General features: G+C 46.4%; 2 protein-coding genes across 2 annotated transcripts in view; both read left to right on the top strand.

The window, feature by feature from the left end:
- Nucleotides 1-374: 374 nt before the first annotated feature.
- btg3 (B-cell translocation gene 3) lies at nt 375-3065 on the top strand. The gene is made up of 5 exons (XM_062484973.1): nt 375-534; nt 1389-1596; nt 1761-1898; nt 2110-2305; nt 2424-3065. The coding sequence occupies exons 2-5, from the start codon at nt 1424-1426 to the stop codon at nt 2625-2627; spliced, it is 711 nt and encodes a 236-aa protein (XP_062340957.1). The 5' UTR covers nt 375-534; nt 1389-1423; the 3' UTR covers nt 2628-3065.
- Nucleotides 3066-3317: 252 nt separating this feature from the next.
- Nucleotides 3318-17712, top strand: part of cxadr (CXADR Ig-like cell adhesion molecule) — a 33773-nt gene continuing 19378 nt past the window's right edge. Inside the window, exon 1 of the mRNA XM_062484972.1 lies at nt 3318-3507. Coding sequence (XP_062340956.1) covers nt 3360-3507 — 148 coding nt within the window. The 5' untranslated portion in view covers nt 3318-3359. The remainder of the gene's footprint in view (nt 3508-17712) is intronic.

The following is a 17712-nucleotide window of genomic DNA, read 5'->3' as shown; positions in this document are numbered from 1 at the left end:
AACCTCAACATAAAACAACACATCAGTCGATTGCTAGCTGGTACTACTAGCCGGGCAATGCGGATTTTGGTAATTGATTGCAGCTAACGTGACCTAATGTAGTTTCAACTTTACATAATATAAATTATGCATTATGTGTCACTGGCAAATGTTCAAAATCAATCGACATTCTAAAACTAGTTGTTCGGGCCAGGGTCGTAAGACCCCAAAATGATAGATAGGTGGAGAGTGCCCTCTTGTGGACACATATCACACAATTACGATTAACCTACATAATCATCGAAAACGTGGTAAACTAGAGCGTTTTATTCTTCATCGATGTATTCACCTCCCTCTCTTATGTCGTACAAATGGATAACTAAACTGTATTTATTTGTTAAATTGTTTGGTAGCCATTTTGGTAGCCTAGATTTCTTAATTGCGGTTGACGCTGACGTATTCTGCCTGGATGGAAAGCGCGCCTGCGGAGACAACGTACGTCTCGGTCACATCTGGCAACAGTTGTCCGTCCACATGTCATGAACATTGAAAACAGTAAGTAGAATTGATTTTGGTAAATATTCTATTTGTAATGTTTTCTACGATGCCGTCGTTTAACTAGCAATACATAGAAGTATATCGGTGATTTATGATCACATCAGTTCAGAATAGGTAGCCAGCCAGGTACTGTAGGACATATCATTTCTAGCTAGCAAACTTATTTTTCTTAACTGAGATGGGTTTATCATCAAGTACTAGTCTAGTTGTTAGTCACTGACTGTTTTACCCAGTTGTTGTTAACTATTAACTCGTGCTAGCTAATGTCAAGATGTAGCTAGCCTAAGAGTTGCTAACCTCAGTCAGCAAAGTAGTTTCTGAAATGGTATTCTCATATACGTAGACTAGACAATAGCCACTGCTATTACAGTACACTCCAGTTAGCAAACCAAAGTTATTTGCGTAGTACTAGTAATCAAGTAGCTTTTTAGATTGTTAAATTGCCCACGCTACATCACCAGCTGTCATGCGGTCATCATAGCTACATCACCAGCTAGCTCTTCTAGCTTAATTTAGCAATCTATTACCTCGTATCAAGCTATCTAGCTGTCTTCTAACGTTAAGTCAGCTACTGTTTTAGGCACTAATGACTTAAATGACCATATATTAGAGGCTTGTCCCGATTATACATGCTTTCGAGATGATGGTACAGTATTTGTACACGATTGTTAGAGCTGTGGCTTCATACGTGTTAACGGAAATGGTGCGTCATAGCGCGCCTTTCTGGAAGATACCCCGCCATACTGGTATTGTGTCAATAATAGTCAGCCGACAAAATAATTGCAAATCTTGTTGGAAGTTCATGTTACCGGTTCATTTTGCCGGTTATCATGATTATCTTGCATTTCCAGATCCTGGTCAGCGGTGAGAGGGACATTGATGAAATATGAAGAAGGAAATCGCAGCAGTGGTGTTTTTCCTGAAAAGACTCATCAGGAAGGCTGAGAAGTTGGAGATAGAGCAAGTGGAACAATTTGTTGAGAGGTTAACTGTGGCGCTACAGGAGAAGTTCAGGGGCCATTGGTACCCTGACAACCCCAGCAGAGGTCAAGCGTACAGGTAAAAGCTTTGCATTCACATCCTTTTTGTCTCAATTTTGTCTTGATGTCAGATATGCTTTGTCCCTGACACTAATTTAAATTAGCATATCTATCAGACAGGCATTGCATAGTTCATTTGAAACTCAGTCTACAAATTGAGCCTGATATGGTTGTCTTCTCCAGGTGTATCAGAGTGAACAGGTTACAGAAAGAAGATCCAGAGCTGAAACGGGCCTGCCAGGAATGTGGGGTACATTACGGAGACCTGGGCCTTCCCCATGAGATAACCCTTTGGGTGGACCCAGGCGAGGTGTGCTGCAGGTCAGTCATTTTTTTGCTCAGGTTCAAAAACGAATCGCTCGTTTAAAGCCAGACCCTACAATGTGACGTCACTTTTTCAACAAGAGGTATAAAATCAACTATTTAGTGCTGTGGAGGCAGGACTAAGGGCTGGATTTGGAACTGAGCACGCTCTCCGCAGTGGTTAATATATAGTCACATCACATTCCTGTGGCTCCCTCCTGCTACTTAGGTATGGAGAGAAAAACCATGCTTTCACAGTGGCCAGTTTTTCTGGTGATAATGATGATGACAAAGAAGACGTCACCAAGAAGGTAACCAGTGCTGTGGAGAGGGTTACCTCAGACTACCATTCTGGCTCTTCATCTGATGAGGAGAACAGCTTCAGGGAAACCCTCACACTCCCGCAGAGACACTCCACATTCCAGGTACAACAGGTTTGCATGCAAGGCAAATGATTTTACATGAACATGAATTATGTCAGTTTGAATTTAGCCAACTTTGGCTGTGTCAGACATGGGACTTGAATCTGTTAACTGTTCCAAGATGAACCCAGCGGCACCCTTGTGGCATCCTGGACCCAAGAATAAGATGGGACCAAGCAGAGGATTCAACCCTCCTCACCATCACTACGGCTTTAGACCTCCAAGCAGACCCAACCAGCCCTTCAGACAGAACGGATGGGCCCGCTCTGGCCACAAAGGTTGCCATGGCTACTGGGGTAGCATTCCAAACCTGGCACACTGTTAGAAAGCACTGTAGCGATGTAGTCGAGTTGATGTTATGACATGGGAGGGAGCTAAAAAGAATTCCACTAAGATGACTGACCAGAATTTTACAATTATTTTTGTAGTGAGATTCTAACTCTGGAATTTATATTTGTTTATTTTAATGACAATAGCATAAACACATTGCACTTTAGATCAACTTTATTAGTGTGAGTCCATCTGTAGTTAATTAAGTACAAAATCCAAAGTAATGGGTTTTCCTTGTATCTCATAGCCATGAAAATATGTACTGTATTTATATTTGATGGAATAATCGTTACTTGCTGTCCACTAGTTATTTACCAATGAGCAAATAGTATATTTATTCACATTGTAGTATTATGACTTGTACACCTTTTCTTAAATTATGAAATTCATTAAACACTTTCTAATCGGATTTGTGAGCTCCGGTAGACTCAGACATGCTGTTGTCCAGATAATTTGGTATTTGTCATACGTCCTTAACACAGCAAGTTAAATCTATAGCAATAAAAGCAGTTCTGATAACACTGATGAGACAGTATTGCACACTATTATGTTCACAAAATGGCAGGCAGGCACGTTCATCAATCGGGCACAGTGGTGTCATTACTGTTATGAACGGCAGAGGGCATGAGAGCGTCTTGGAATGAAATCCATAGTCTCCGGAAACCACGTGACGACACTCCAGCTCCGTGCACCTGCCGAGGCGAAGAAGGAACGCCGGAGAACTCTGATGCTTTGCTTTGGTGGACTGGTCTATCAGACAAGCGACACAAGTTCTGTTGTAGCCAAGTTTATCACAATTAAGTCTTGGAATAAACCAAAAGGAATGGATTTGACGATATTCCACCTCTGCTGTTTATTAATTAGCACAATCGCAGGTAAGTTTTTAATTAATCTTTTACTTTACCTTGAATCTTCGTGAAAGCAGGCAGCGAAAATGGAGTGGTCAACAGCTTGCGCTCGACTACGAGTCGCAAGCAACATGTGAAAAAGTTTGCCGCTTCCAAAATATAACAATACATAGGATACACTGTTTAATTCAGTCAGATAATACAGCATTTTTTCAATATGATTTTTATGTAGTAACGTCCAACTACGTGCGTTTTACTTCGAATAATTACGTTAAACGGATAGCCGACGTTTCAGCATTGATTTTCGAACTGAAAACAGCGTTTTTTGTCCTTTACAAATGTTAAATTATAGACCTATACTGCTTCTTGCTTGAACTAAACACTCAAATTAGAAAATATTTTATAACTCAAAAGTTACTTGCCCTGTTAGTTTATGGTTAGCTAGCTAGGTGTTTTTGTTGTGCATCTGGTAACTATTAGGCTACTTTCCTAACGTTAGATACAATAGCTTGATCCGCTTTAAACCCGTGGACAAGGGGCTTCAAAAGTTTACCATCTGCCAGTTAAGGCCAATACTTGGTCTCCCTCCCGCGCGACACCGTCCCACATTCTATGTGGAGGTGCTTTTAAGTCAAGCCTGAAATTGTGACGGCAAATTTATCTAGTAGTATCTCGCCTATATTCACTCAACCTGATCCGACAACCCTATACGAACGGTTAAATGTTCTACAAAGGGAATATATCCCAAATTACCCTTTGTTTAAAATGTGACCCCTGCAGTCTAGTGCGCAGTGAGAACTGATACAATTGTTGATTCCCATGTCCATTACAAATTCTCCTTAATTGTCAGCAGGCCAAAATACGTGATGGCTTGTTAACATTGATTACCAATAAAACAATACAATACAGCTCAAACGTTTTGTCATCAGGGATGCTCTTTACTATAGCCTCCCATTTCATTGCTGGAGGCGAAATGCTTCAGGGGAATTATGCACTTTGGTGTGTCACTCAATGTTCTGGAATTCTCACTGAAACCAGGCGATGCCTCCTCCCTCCCACGTCAGAAGTGAAACTATATATAAAGTATCACTGTGTTGGCTTGTGAAGCTCAGCTTCCTTGTTGAGAATGCAGAGCCATAGTCAGGGCAATGACATTCCAGTCCACTGGTTAGCTTACTGATAAACCCATGAACTAATGAAGTCTTTTGTGTACACAGGCATCTCCTCGTCTTGTTGTAAAGTAGGGACAGTGATGGTAATGTTTAAATGTCTGGTATGGGTGTTGTCAAACTCAAAACAATGCTGACCCCCCTCACGCTGCACGTTATTGTATATGGCAGAGGGTCATTACCATTATAATTGCATCTCAGTCTCGTCATTTAGGCACTGTCCCACTTCAGCAGACATGCATAGAATTTTGACTAGGCAAAGCATGTTTAACTGGCAGTAATGATGCATACTTACCTATCTATCTATAATGAGGATCTGTAGTTTCCACCAGACCATTTTATACACTTTGTACTCCTTGAGTACACTCCTCCTATACTATAAATTTAATTTCAGATGTTAGCAAATAACTCGTGTTACAAAAACATGTTAAGGCATTGACGACTTCTCCAGTTCTTCCCACTAGATCACACAGGTAGTCCTTTTTTTCTAATATTTTAGTAGATATTTTTGAGAGCTCCATGCCACATACAATTCTCCTTACCCCAAGCCTTCTGTCTAGTTTGTGTCCAAGACTTTCTGTTCCTTTGTCTCTTTCGATATGCTAAGGTCCCTATAGTTCCTGACAGCTCTGCCCAGTCCTAGAGGCATTAAGCAGATGCCTCTAGACATCCGGCAGCCAGTCAGCACTTTGCCTGTGTTTGTTTAAAGTTGCGATGCCTGTCTGGTTATTTTCTCTGGAACCTGAGGAGGTCTCCTATAGAGCTGCCTCTTAGGTGCTCTCTCCACCCCCTGACCCCCCCCCCCCCCCAGCTGGGTCAAACAAGGAATGAATTTAGTGACCTAGGGTAAGGCAAACGCAGCAAAACCACAAAGCAGGACCAGGATGTCATTACCTGATAAGCTTGCATTCGGAGGCCCCGGCTGGGGATCTGGTTGCTAGGTTACCTATTGAAAACAGGCATGCTGATCCTGGGAGTGTGATTGGCTGTGTTTGTATTTCTCCACCGAAACCACCTCTCCCCTTACTGGTGCCACTTGTGCTTATTTCAGTTTACAATCAGTAGAACATAAACAATTTTCTCACTTTGATTGTTAATTCTGCACGGTCGACCTGGATTCAGATTTCAGGTATTCAGGCACAATAACACAGGCAGCACAAACATCTCTTGAACTGTGAACAGTTCTCATGCTGATGGGTTGAAATGTGGAACCTCAACTATTGTCCGTGGCCCGATGCCGACAGTTTGTCCTGGGGGGTCACAATTCCACATTCAGTTGTCGTGACATGGATGCCCCAGCCCTCCACTTGCCTCTTGTGTTCCGCAACACGCTGTGGCAGCAGCTTCACCTCCAACCCAACATCCGCCCGCAGCCTCGTCCTTGGAAATGAAGCAAGAACATGTAGAATCGGATTACACTCCAGGGACGTGGCTGTGTCCTCCACCATCTGATGATGAGGACGACGCCCCATGAATATTCAGCGGCCGAGCCTTAAATATTTTAACATGCCAGAGTCGTACAGGCCCCGTGTCGGCTCCGGTTCACTCGTCCAGGAGTGCGAAGGGCTGATCCTGCCCCTTAACCTCACGCACTCACAACCCCTGTCTTTGTGTTCCTCGGGGGTCAGGTGGCTGAGCGGTTAGGGAATTGGGCTAGTAATCAGAAGGTTGCTGGTTTGATTCCCGGCCGTGCAAATGATGTGTCCTTGGGCAAGGCACTTCACCCTACTTGCCTTGGGGGGAATGTCCCTGTACTTACTGTAACTCGCTCTGGATAAAAGCGTCTGCTAAATGACTAAATGTGTAAATGTGTGTTAGTTCCATTTTCAATTTCGAGGGCGAGTGGACCATTCCATTACAGCCAATGATTAATAGGAGCTCCTGTTTTCCAGGCCTGTGTACAGCAGCGAAAGGCCACTCTGTATTCGGAGTTCATTCCTTATTCACAGGTAGTGGGAGCAATAATTCGGCCTGCTGTTTGGCCTGCTGCCAAGGCACTAGACGTAAAGGAGATGGTGGTAACCTTTCACTTGAACTCAATGGCCATTAACCCTGTTTTATATGAGCTGATGTTGTAAATAGTTGGAACGACTTTGCTGAAGTTTTCTGCATTGTTCATCTTTATGGAACTTTTGGTCTGCAGCTTTAGTTGACATTGGGCTGCCATTGTCTTCTAGACTCCCGCTGATAGTGCAGCTTGTACGGGCCAAAGTCTATGTACGATTGGGTTCGTAGCCTTACTGAGATGTGTGATGACTTGAACACACACAGTTCACATTGGTCGACCAGCACTGGGACACGGAAGAGAGACTTTTCCTCCACTCTTAATGTAACCCATCAATAAAAACAAGGTCACTGTGCTGCCATGCTGATTCTCCACCAGCCTGGGAATCCATCCATCATCAGCAGGGTGTTGGTCTGTTAAGACGATAAACACCCTGGCACATCCATCACCCGGCCACTCGGTGATGTGCGGATACGTACGGCCCTGCAACGCCCTCCATCCCTAACAAGGAGTAATGGGCACTGTGATGGATCAACAGGGAGCCGTGACCAAAAATTGGATTTTTCACATTCATATCTGGTGATATTTATCACGCCGAGAACTGCTCCTTTAACGGAACCACTGAGAGCCCTATGAGCTACAGCTGGCATGACTAAGTGAGGGATTTTCTTTTTCAAATTTTAGGCCATCTGTTGTCATATACTTAGAAGGTGTTATCTCTTAAAATAAGCTATATTCTGAAAACTTGCAGCTTGGGTTTACTGCCACTGGAATTCTTTTTCTAAAATCGGATACCGACTCACTGTCTTGTGATCTCAGTTTGTTTGATCCTCAGTGAGCTTTGAATTGGGCGTTCATAAGTCTGGATGAGGAGGCCTAGTATAAGGGAAGATGGTAGATCACTCTATTGAGCAGGACTGTTTTTCTACCTCATATTCACACAGGCCTAATGTGGCTCCCCTGTCTCCTTATCCTGCTGCCCACCACTCATCCTTCAGGATACCACATCAACCCCCTCTCCGATGGCTTGTCAGCCTTTTGACAAGCTGAGACCACGGTCTATCTGCCTGTCACACTCTCACTCGGAAGTCTCAAGATGACTCCTTGTTCAAGTGTTGTCTAATTGCAGTCTTTATTGTTGTGTTCACCGTGGCGTAGCCTGCTCACAGTGGCTGGTTACTGGCCTCCACCTCCTCCCCTGAGCTATGCGAGACAGTCAGCACGGTGTGACGGTACACAATGAGACAAGCCTGGCCCCAGGGGGGTTGCATCTGCAGGTGTTGGTGGGCAGTGAGCTGCTTCCTACCTACCTGCCAGCCAGGTCCCAGCTCTCCCCTACACTGCTCCCTCCGTTAGATGCAGTGGGGAGTCATGGTCGCACAGGTTTAGAGACGGTGAAGACAAGCTGTCAGTCTGAGGGAATCGCCATGGGAAATGTTTCCTCAGATATGAACATTTATTACATGTAAAGTGTGGGTCCTGTTGTCCACACATTGTCTTGTGCAGATACCAAGCTATTAGAAAATGATAATACTCTGGTCTTTTCCAGCAGTAAGCCCACCCCCTCCCTCCACTAAGAACATTAGAGTTAATTGCGAGTCTAATCTTGAAAAATATTATGGCTCAGGAAAATAAGCAGCATGAGCAGAGGGTGGGGCTGGATTTGGAGTGGAGTTGAAGCAGCTGTTGAAGGAGCCATTTTTAGCGCCTTTATCTCATTGAGAAACATTACGCATTGTCGACTAGCAACACGCACGGGAGAGAAGGCAAATATGCACAGACTGTAAAAAGCCTCATCCTTGATTCAAGCCTCTCATCATGCCCTGTGGCGATGGTATTCAAGCCATTTTCTGTCTCATCTTAAATCAAGGCAAATTACAATTAGGCCTACGTGCATGGCATGCATATGTAAATGACCCAGTGTGCATAGGAAATGATGTTTCCCTCAATGGCTATTATTAACATGCACCATCTTTTTTTTTTTTTCAGCTAATGCAGACCTCCGTCTCCAAAAATATGATTTTGTTGTACTTTCTGTGAATGTCCTAAGCTTTGTTACGGTATCTAGGGGAATTGTACACTATAGGCTAACCTTTTGTTAAGATCTGTAATCTGCAGTGCCCAGGGAATATGAATAAATCAGGCGGCGCTTTTATGTTTTTGTCAAAGAGCATTACATTTCAATTTCAGATTTCTTAAATTCTGTGGGTGGCTTAGAGGCGTCGAGCGTGGCATGTACAAAGCCCCACTATAAATGTTTTATTCTCTTAATGGGTCTTCACTGCGTTCAGATGATGTTCCTTTGCTGACAACACCAGCACAGCCAGGTGCTTTAGAACGGAGTTGCAATCTGCCACTTGGCCACACTGTCCTTAACCTTCACGATCCAGACCCCTTCCCTGCTGGGGTGCTGCAGTTTATTGCCATGGGCAGCAGGCCCTTGGTTGGCCGTGTAAGGGATGATGACCAGGACATCTGCTGGCATCCACTCAGGGGAAGGCTGAGTGCCTGAACCACGAGCAAGGTCAGCAGGCCACATCACACACACTCATCTAATTACCGTAGCACTTCTCACCGCCAAGCAAAGAGATCAACAGCTCGTCCGTTGGCTCGACATTCCACAGGAAATGACCTGAAGGAGACCTCCACGCTGTTCGGCTGCTTTATGGTGGTCAGAAAGCACAGGTGTATTAGTGTACAACCTAATCACGAGTGCTCCTGTTTTAACCGCCAGGCACACGGGCTGCTAAGCTGCTGCGCTCGCTCATCAGCAGCTTCCTCAGGAACCAGCTGTTAAGTGTCTTAATAGAGCCCATGTTTTATTCATGGACACACACACACAGGGCTGCCTGGCTCCCCTCCTCAGAGTGTTGGGTAATTGGCGAGCCAAGCATCCCCCCCCTGTCACATGGGCACAAATGGTAGACGTTCTTCTTGTGTGAGGTGTGGAGGAACATCGGCTCCACGTCTAATGAAATTCCACTGGGGGTTCCAGGGCTGGAGACAACAGGAAGGTGTTTGCTACAGGGCCGGTGCTATGGAAACGATGGCAACAGCCTTTTTAAATGACAGTTGAAAGGAATTGTGCCCTAAAATAAGTTGAGGGACTTAATGTGCTGCTAGCATCACGAACATGGTATTGTTGAAAGTGCTCCATTGTCGATAGATAGGCTACACCCCCTTTTGTTATCACCTATATTCATCAGGTAGCTAAAGTGTCCTTGGAGTTCTGTGCCTAAAATCTGTGAATTGCCCTAAGGAATAAGCTGACTTTCGAACAAAAAGTGATGGTTTGTCTTGCCCAGCTTCTGGGGCAAAACAAACTTGACATGACACCGGGAACCGAATGTTCATTCCTGTCTCAATAAAATACATTTTATCTGTCTTGGAATTCAGGGGGTTGCTATTGCAACATGCAGTGATATCTATAAGCAGCCATATGCACAATAACAAAGAACCAAACATGCCCAGATTGCCCACTTATCTGGAATGTTTCTTTTCCTAAAAGTACTGTACCCACACTTGCAAAATCGTTGTCCACAACTTTGGATACATTTGAGATTTCCGAGACTTGCGAAAATAACCAAGGTCAACGCAAGCAGAGTTCTTATAAATTTCTTCTGTGTTTAGGCCTAATGATAACACGTAGAAAACCTACCAAAAGTAAATCTTGTAGTCATCTAAATTTTACCTGAGGAGATTGTATCCTTTGGTCTGCTGACCATCAGCCACTTTCCCTGGGATTACGGTGTTGCCAGACTGACCCAGGGTGCTCTATAAGTAGGCCGGTGTTGTCTGTTGGGCCACTGGGGGTTTAGCCCTTTTAGATGTCATTAGACTGGCCTGCCAGCTTGTCTGGGAGTTCTTAGGCAGACTCACTCACAGTATACCTGTTGACTTCTCAGGGGGGCCTCTGACATTGAGGCATCAGTTGCAAGGTTAAATATCAAGTTGACTAAACAATTCTGAATTCGGAATGTTTTAAACTTCTTTAAAAAACTATTTTCAAATGAAAGTACTGTTTCATCTAGAGACCAGAATAGCAACATTGTGACGCTTCAATGGGGTGAATAATAAGGTGGTATCTTGGATGGTAAGATGCTCTCGTCAACAGTTTTCCCAGTCAAGTCTGTTCCCATCCATCCTGTGTTACTTATCTCTCTAAGCAGGTGTGATTGATGAGGGGTACCTTGGTTGCGTGTGTAGCAACAACACATCATCAGCAGCTATCTCAACCACGTTTGGTTAGCGATTCAGGTCGTGTGTATTTATAGTAAGACATATTACACTGTGCGACTGAAAGGTCAAGCTTGTTTTTCTTGTCTGTCTTGCAAGTATGGCGCTGTCAGGCTGTTCACTGTTTGGAACAGATGTGAGCCAATATTCTTCAGAGTTTAACCCAGGATGTTTGATGGATAGGATTTGTATCTTCCTTCTAAAAAGAGCGTCTGTGGTCGTCACTGTTGCAACACATTTTTTACCTGTATAAAAAATACATTGGGTAAGCATAAATTGTCCAGAGTCTTCCCACTATCCAGCACAAAGCCATTCTTTCACATAGCCCTTCTGTATCCATGAGTGTCAATTAGGCTTTGAAATGGTAAATCACCGAAATAGCAGAGCTACAGCTTTTCATTCCGGTAGCAATTCAAAACAAATTTCATGCATTAACATCAATTTCAAATAGCTACAGTGTGTCTAAACATGTACGCATTTCATTTGATCAGGGGGAGTGGCCAGGGTCTTGACTCCCCTGAACAGCCACACTGAGGCCTGCCCACCCTAGTAACAACATTGGACTGGGATTGGAACCCCCATAACCTGTTCACAGCCTGAACCCCTGCACTCCCTAGTCCCAAGCTCTGCGGCTTTAAGGGGCTTACTGCATTTATCTCTGCCGTCCAGACGCTGGGCTCTTCTTTATATCAGCTTGACAGCCTCGTCTCTCATACACTGTAATAGAACGCAACATCAAGAATAAATACCTTCAAGAGATGTCAGAACAGAGATGGAGGGGGAGGGGGAGCGGCCTAGAAATCTTTTGCAATATCTTTGTGGGAGATTGCTTAACCGACACTGTGGAGTTTATTTTCATTCTCGCCTTCGCCTATCGCTCCTTGTCACTCACTCGCTGAACAGGCCAGACGTGGGGGAGAGTGGGTCCTTTAGGGTTTTCTTATCACGTCTCGGCTTACCACGAGAGCTCATGAGAGATGAACATGCCCATTGGGGGTTGGTTTAGCCGTAACAGCAACTGACAAGACTCTGCAGCTAGCCAGCTTGCTACGGGGCCCAAACGCTCAGGTGGGTTTGCCTCCAACTCGTTGCCTTTGTGAGTCCTTAGAGCGAGGGAGACTCCAGTGAGCCCCGAGTTTCTCAACAGCCGGCTCCGGTCTCCCTGCAGGAGAGCTGGGGGATGCAGGAGTCAAAGGGTGATTATCAGAAGGGAGTCCAGAGTCCTGTTATCTGTGATCTTCTGACTGGGAGCTTATCTTGATGTCCTGCTGCACCGTCTACTCCTCAGAGGGCAGGAAGAGGAGGTCTGTCTGTGTTATTCCAGGCCCACAAAGCACTGCTTTCTTCCTACATAGGGAGGGCGAGAAGGGACAAGATTAGTGGGGATAGTATAGCAGGGAGGCTGCCCATCTCTTTTGAAAGTGATATTGATCTTTTGTGGTTATGAGGTGCTTCATCAATACACCATTTGCCACGGTCCCCCGAGGCGCTATCATTGGAAATACAATAGTGCTAGATTGAAATGTGTCTTTGTTCCGTGTGCAGAAGTAGACTGATTTAGATGCTCACATGGGCATTCACGCACACAAGCAATCCTCACATGTACTTGTTGTTGTGTATATCTTGTTGGAAATGTCCAGAGGACCAACATCCTTGGGGGGTTGGGGAGTGGGTGGTGGGGGGTGGGGGCTAAATTTAGAGCAGAACCTGCAAGGGAGAGAACATAAGCAAGTCAGACTCATCAACTGCTCCTGGCCTATCCCGCTGACAGAATCGCATGCTCCTGTTTGCAGCATAGGAACTAGGTTACTTTGTAAAATATGCATACAAGACACGTTAATATCTTCATCTGCATGGGTTGTGCGTGTGTATGACATGAAACGCAGGAATATAATGAATTAAGTCAACGATAATCCTGAATACTAAATAAACGCTGCTATTTTGACCTACTAAATTCCGCTACGAAAATAAGTTTGGATATTTTTATTTATTGTTATAGCAGGGGCAGCAGTAGTTGATTGAAGAAGGATTTTCAGTTATTTGAAAGAAGCCAGTTCCATCTCTGGAAAATGGGAAGGATCTTTTAGAGCTAACCATTTTTTTTCAACAGTGTTTGAATTCCCTAGCTCTGAACTGTCTGTCTAATGCCTCCCACACCTCAATCCTTTTAGTGTTTGGCAGCGAGCCACAAGTCTTTGCCCCATGTGTGTCTATTAGGCCTATGGACATATGGTCATATACAGTGTGTGTCTTATAGTGTACTGGCACCTTGAATGTGATGCGTAGGAGACCTTCTCAGCCATGTATGGTAATAGAAAGGACGGCATACCAGCAATATTCATGTCAAGTATTTGTACCAGACGGTACCAAGGAACTTGTTAGATAAGTGTGGAATAGCCCTGAACTGACCGCAACCTCCACCAGGGTTCTGGAACTGACCAGACTCCTCCAGACTATCTTCACCAGGCTTTGAGTTAATTCCTTTTTTTTTTTCTTTTCATAAGATTGTTGGGAACGCGGCTAATGAAGGTCACTCACAGCACCGATGGGCAGATAAGCACGTTGGCGAGCACCGCTCGCCTCAGACACGACTGACCTGTGTGTTCCCAACACCAGACATGTCAGGAGCCCTTTTCACAGACCAGGCCCTCTTTTCAGAACCTCCAGTTACTAATGACGTTGAGAAACCGGGGCTTGTTCGGAGTGCTAGCGAGGGCTCTTAATCCTTAATTGAGCCCTGCGTTTCAGGGGAGAATGTTCTAGTCTGATATTCACGCTTCGTCAGTCTAAGCTGGCTACTTGTATGGCCCCCCTCCAACGTGATTAAGGACAGTCGTGAGAATGCTTTTTAGTGCTTTTCATTCTCCGGTTAACCCGGCAGAACTCGACACATACAGAGAAACTCCATCCCCACTTCTCCTACACTTCACAGGGCTGTTACTTGGCCGCGCTGTTTGCTCATCGCCTAATTACTCTCACGTGAAAATGTGCTGGCCGGCATCCTGCATTGTGCGTCGGTCAAATTTTCTTGTCTCTCAAAAGCAGGGGTTTGTTGTCGGCGCTGCACCCGGCCTGATGTTAAGAGGTCCTGTGTGACTCGATCCCATGGTTTGAAAGAAGTGGCCGCACTCAGCAGTTGTCTCCCGTGTTTGATCAGTGAGCCCCCCCCCCCCCCCCCCCCCCTAACCCTAACCCCCCCCCGGATCAAAGGGAGCTGTGTCCCCCTGCCTGGCCTGGACAAAGGCGTGGGCTGGTGTGCCGACAGGCTCTGGCCTCTATCAGGGGCTCTGTTTGTTTTGGGGGATGGTGAGGATGGGATCATGTAGGTATAGGTTGGCTTGGCTACACCCCCCCCCCCCCCCCCCCCCTCCCTGTGTCTGGAGGGACTTGTGGCTGCACAACGCTGAACATGTGGTTTTCATTTCGACAACTTGTTGAATCGCTTGAAGCATGTAAGCCTTTCCTGTATCCTGCCTGCCTTCTCCCAAAATGTCCCACAACCTGCTTTCACCCCTGGAAGAAACATGATTTACTCTCCATCACCGTTCTGTCGCTGTTCATCCCCTAATCCTGCCTGTTTTTTAATCTTCAATAGCTATTCTTTGGGATGTGATTTTTACATAATGTTTATAAATCTAGATTCCTCATATGATGTATAGAAACAAAGTCGAAGCAGAAGGGTGAATAAGCTGCTTTAGCTCTCTTGGCATTTTAGAGGGATTGTTAGCATGTGCCCATTGGGAGTGTGTGTGTGTGTGTGTGTTGCAGATGGAAGGCCCGTGGTCAGTGCTGAGTGAGTGACCTTAGTCACCTCCCAGTGCAGCGGTACTGTTCTATTAAAGTTGGGATTAGAGCTCCATAAGGGAGTGTGAAGATTTACGTCCTCGTAAAGACGCTCCGTCTTCCAGGGTCAACCACCCCCCACCGCTGTACGTGTCACCTGCCGTTCACCCTGGTGAATGGAACCCGTGACTCGCATCGTGGGATTGTTACTTTACTTCCTAAATGAGTTAAAATAAACTCTTTACCCCCGTGTCAGACTAGTTGAAACTTGACTCGGATCTGTTTTCCCTGCTTTTAATTGGGTTATTATGCTGGTTATCATCCACCAGCCTGATGCGCTGTGTTGTGGTTGTTTGTGGTTTGAACTACTTGGGGTGAAATCCGCCTCAAACTCCCACGCCATTTACAAGTCTAATTAATTGGTTTGGTTTGATCCTGCACTAGCTCTGTGGTCCATTAAGTGTAATTTGTGTGTTTGTGTGTTTGTGTACACGCACACTTGCGGCTGTGCAGCCTCTATTTTTAATGCTTTTCAAATCTTCTTCGGTGGTAGGCGCCGAATGTTTAGTAATCGCTCACAGGGAGCTATTTTTCACAGAGGGGTGAGGATGACATGGTTTCGTAATTACTCCACCAGCCCCACACACCCACCCCACGACTGGAGGAAACATGCTGCATGTCTCCCGTTTGCATGCCTCTGCATCTGCAAAGCCAGTGTTTCTAAACAAGGCCAGGCATCACGTCCCTGTAGACACCTCGCGCTTAGAACTCTCCCTCTCCTCTCTTCTCTCCTCCGTCTCCCCTCCCATGGCCTACGAGCCGCTTGTTAGTGTTTTCCCCTTGAAGGTGTTCTCACGCTTGCTGGGCTCCCCGGCCCTGGCCTGCGTCCTATCAGTCCGTCTGCAGAGCCAGCCTCCCCCCTGTCGTCAGCCCACCGTGTCCCTGGGGCTCCGCAGGACTCTGTATGTGTGTCGGTGTGTGCGCGTTTGACGTCTCCTAACAGTCGCCCTCAGGGGTCACACAGGGGAGTGAGAAGGAGCTTAGTCGAGAGGTGTGGGCACTCTTATCTGACCGTCCAGAGCGCTTCAGATACGGGAACTCCCGTCTGGGCCAGACAGCAAGGGAGAGGGGGGGTAAAGGGGAAAAGCACGGAGGGAGGGCAGGAAGGAGGGAGGGAGGATAGGCGGATTGTCTCCAGCTCAAGCTACAAGACAGAACTTCGAGGGTTAGACATGCAGCAGCTGCTGAAAGTCCACAGCTCTGACACCTTGTAAGATGATAACGCAGAGCCTATAAATAACGCCGCTGTTCTTCCCAAGGCTGTGATGGCATGAGAGTCTCAGCGAGCACGTGGGCCTAGAAGGAGGCTCTCGCCCTTTTGATTTGAGCAAACCATCAAGAAGCGAGGCGAACACATCCGCCGGGCTGAGCTCCATCCCCGCCAGCCCCTTCGCTCTCACTCCAAGACCCACGTCGCGTACTATTCACTGCTAGCTTACTCAGCGGGTGGCGTCATCGGAGCCTCATTTGCATTCCCTCAGAAGAAACCGGGTGATGTATTCCGGAGCACAGCCGTGGCCTTTAACGGCTTCGGCCAGGAAGCTTCTGGAACCCGCAGCAGGGAGAAGCGGGGAGGTCGCAACGCCAGGCTGCTCGCTGGGTCGAGGACTTAACATCTAGGGGTCAGAGACGTGATGAAATCACCCTCTAGCTCTCTTAGTCTGCCCTACATATCGAAACGTGGAACGATACACAAGACGTAAACAGGCCAGCAGCTTTTGAAGTCCTCTGGAGTGATGCGCAAATCCCTGGCACTAACTGCTTTACATTTCCCACGGGCACTGGATCATCTGCGTTCTGTTTAATGTAGCGAAGGAAAGCGAGTGAAACGCCTGTCATTTGTCACCCGCTTGTCTGCTAATGTTCAATTATGTCCAAGTGGGGCCCCCAGGTCAATCTGCTACACAGACAACCGACTACAGTGCAAACCCAACTCCCAGGCTGCGTTCCAGCGTGTTCAGTACGGTTCAGCCCCGTGCGACACAACACACGACAACCCCGCTCGCTCTGAACGCTTTTAGATTGGTCCAGATGAGATTGCTCCGGAAGGAGGACAAAGGGTGGGCGTTCACTAGTTTGAAAACCACCATCGGAACGATGAATCCCGCGCTGCGAAGCTCACCGTACACACGCTTCTTCTTGGTCACCGAAGGTTGACAGGCTCTTGAAAAAGGATAGTGTCTCATCAGTGCTCTTTAATTGGCTCGCTACGGGTGCCCGCCAGACCGTCATTTTCTAACGGTGATCCCCCGCCTTTTAATCCCTTCCCCGCCAGCGGCACCCACCCAGGAAATCGTGCCACGCTCCTCAGAAGCCCTGTCACTGAGGGCTTCTAGTTAGACAAGCAAGAAGCTCAGTCTCACTCAACGTCCCCCAAAATAACTCCATCCCCCTCTCTCTCTCTCTCTCTCTCTCTCTCTCTCTCTCTCTCTCTCTCTCTCTCTCTCTCTCTCTCTCTCTCTCTCTCTCTCTCTCTCTCTCTCTCTCTCTCTCTCTCTTCAATCTTGTTTTACGGTGGTTTGAAATGTTTTCTGAAGAGTGCGAGGCACCAAACTATTTCCGTTTTTCCGTGGTGGTGTGTGTCGGATGTGAAGATGCCACTCATTAGAATTCACAGCGTGAGTGTACGGGCTGTTGTCTTGTCTCTGCGGATGCTGAAACCTCCTCCACTCCCACCCCCCCTTCAAACACCGTGACTTGTTTATTGTCACTCTTGCATGTCTTTACCAACAGGAGAACTCTCTGATTCTTCAGCGAGACACGGTAGATCACAGCTTTTTTTTTTTCGTCGACGCAAGCTGGTCCTGCATGTTTTGCCTGACACCTAAACACACGCAAAGACACACAACCATTACACACACACACACACACACTCGCAGCCCGCCTCACCCAGCTCCTGCCATTGATCTTGTTTATGGCTCGCTGTGGGCCTCTGCCCTCGTTCCTGGAAGGACCCGGACCCTGCCTTGACTCCCATCT

The sequence above is a fragment of the Osmerus eperlanus genome, chromosome 19, assembly GCF_963692335.1.
Source record: "Osmerus eperlanus chromosome 19, fOsmEpe2.1, whole genome shotgun sequence".
Classification (NCBI taxonomy): domain Eukaryota; kingdom Metazoa; phylum Chordata; class Actinopteri; order Osmeriformes; family Osmeridae; genus Osmerus; species Osmerus eperlanus.
The sequence above is the reverse complement of the archived record's forward strand: the minus strand, read 5'-3'. Positions and strand labels throughout refer to the sequence as shown.

Excerpts from the sequence above, each read along its gene's own strand:
- btg3 (XM_062484973.1), top strand. The coding sequence starts at position 1,424 with ATGAAGAAGGAAATCGCAGCAGTGGTGTTTTTCCTGAAAAGACTCATC. Across the intron at positions 1,597-1,760 it reads AGCAGAGGTCAAGCGTACAG|GTGTATCAGAGTGAACAGGT; the intron begins GTAAAAGCTTTG and ends TGTCTTCTCCAG. Across the intron at positions 1,899-2,109 it reads CCAGGCGAGGTGTGCTGCAG|GTATGGAGAGAAAAACCATG; the intron begins GTCAGTCATTTT and ends CCTGCTACTTAG.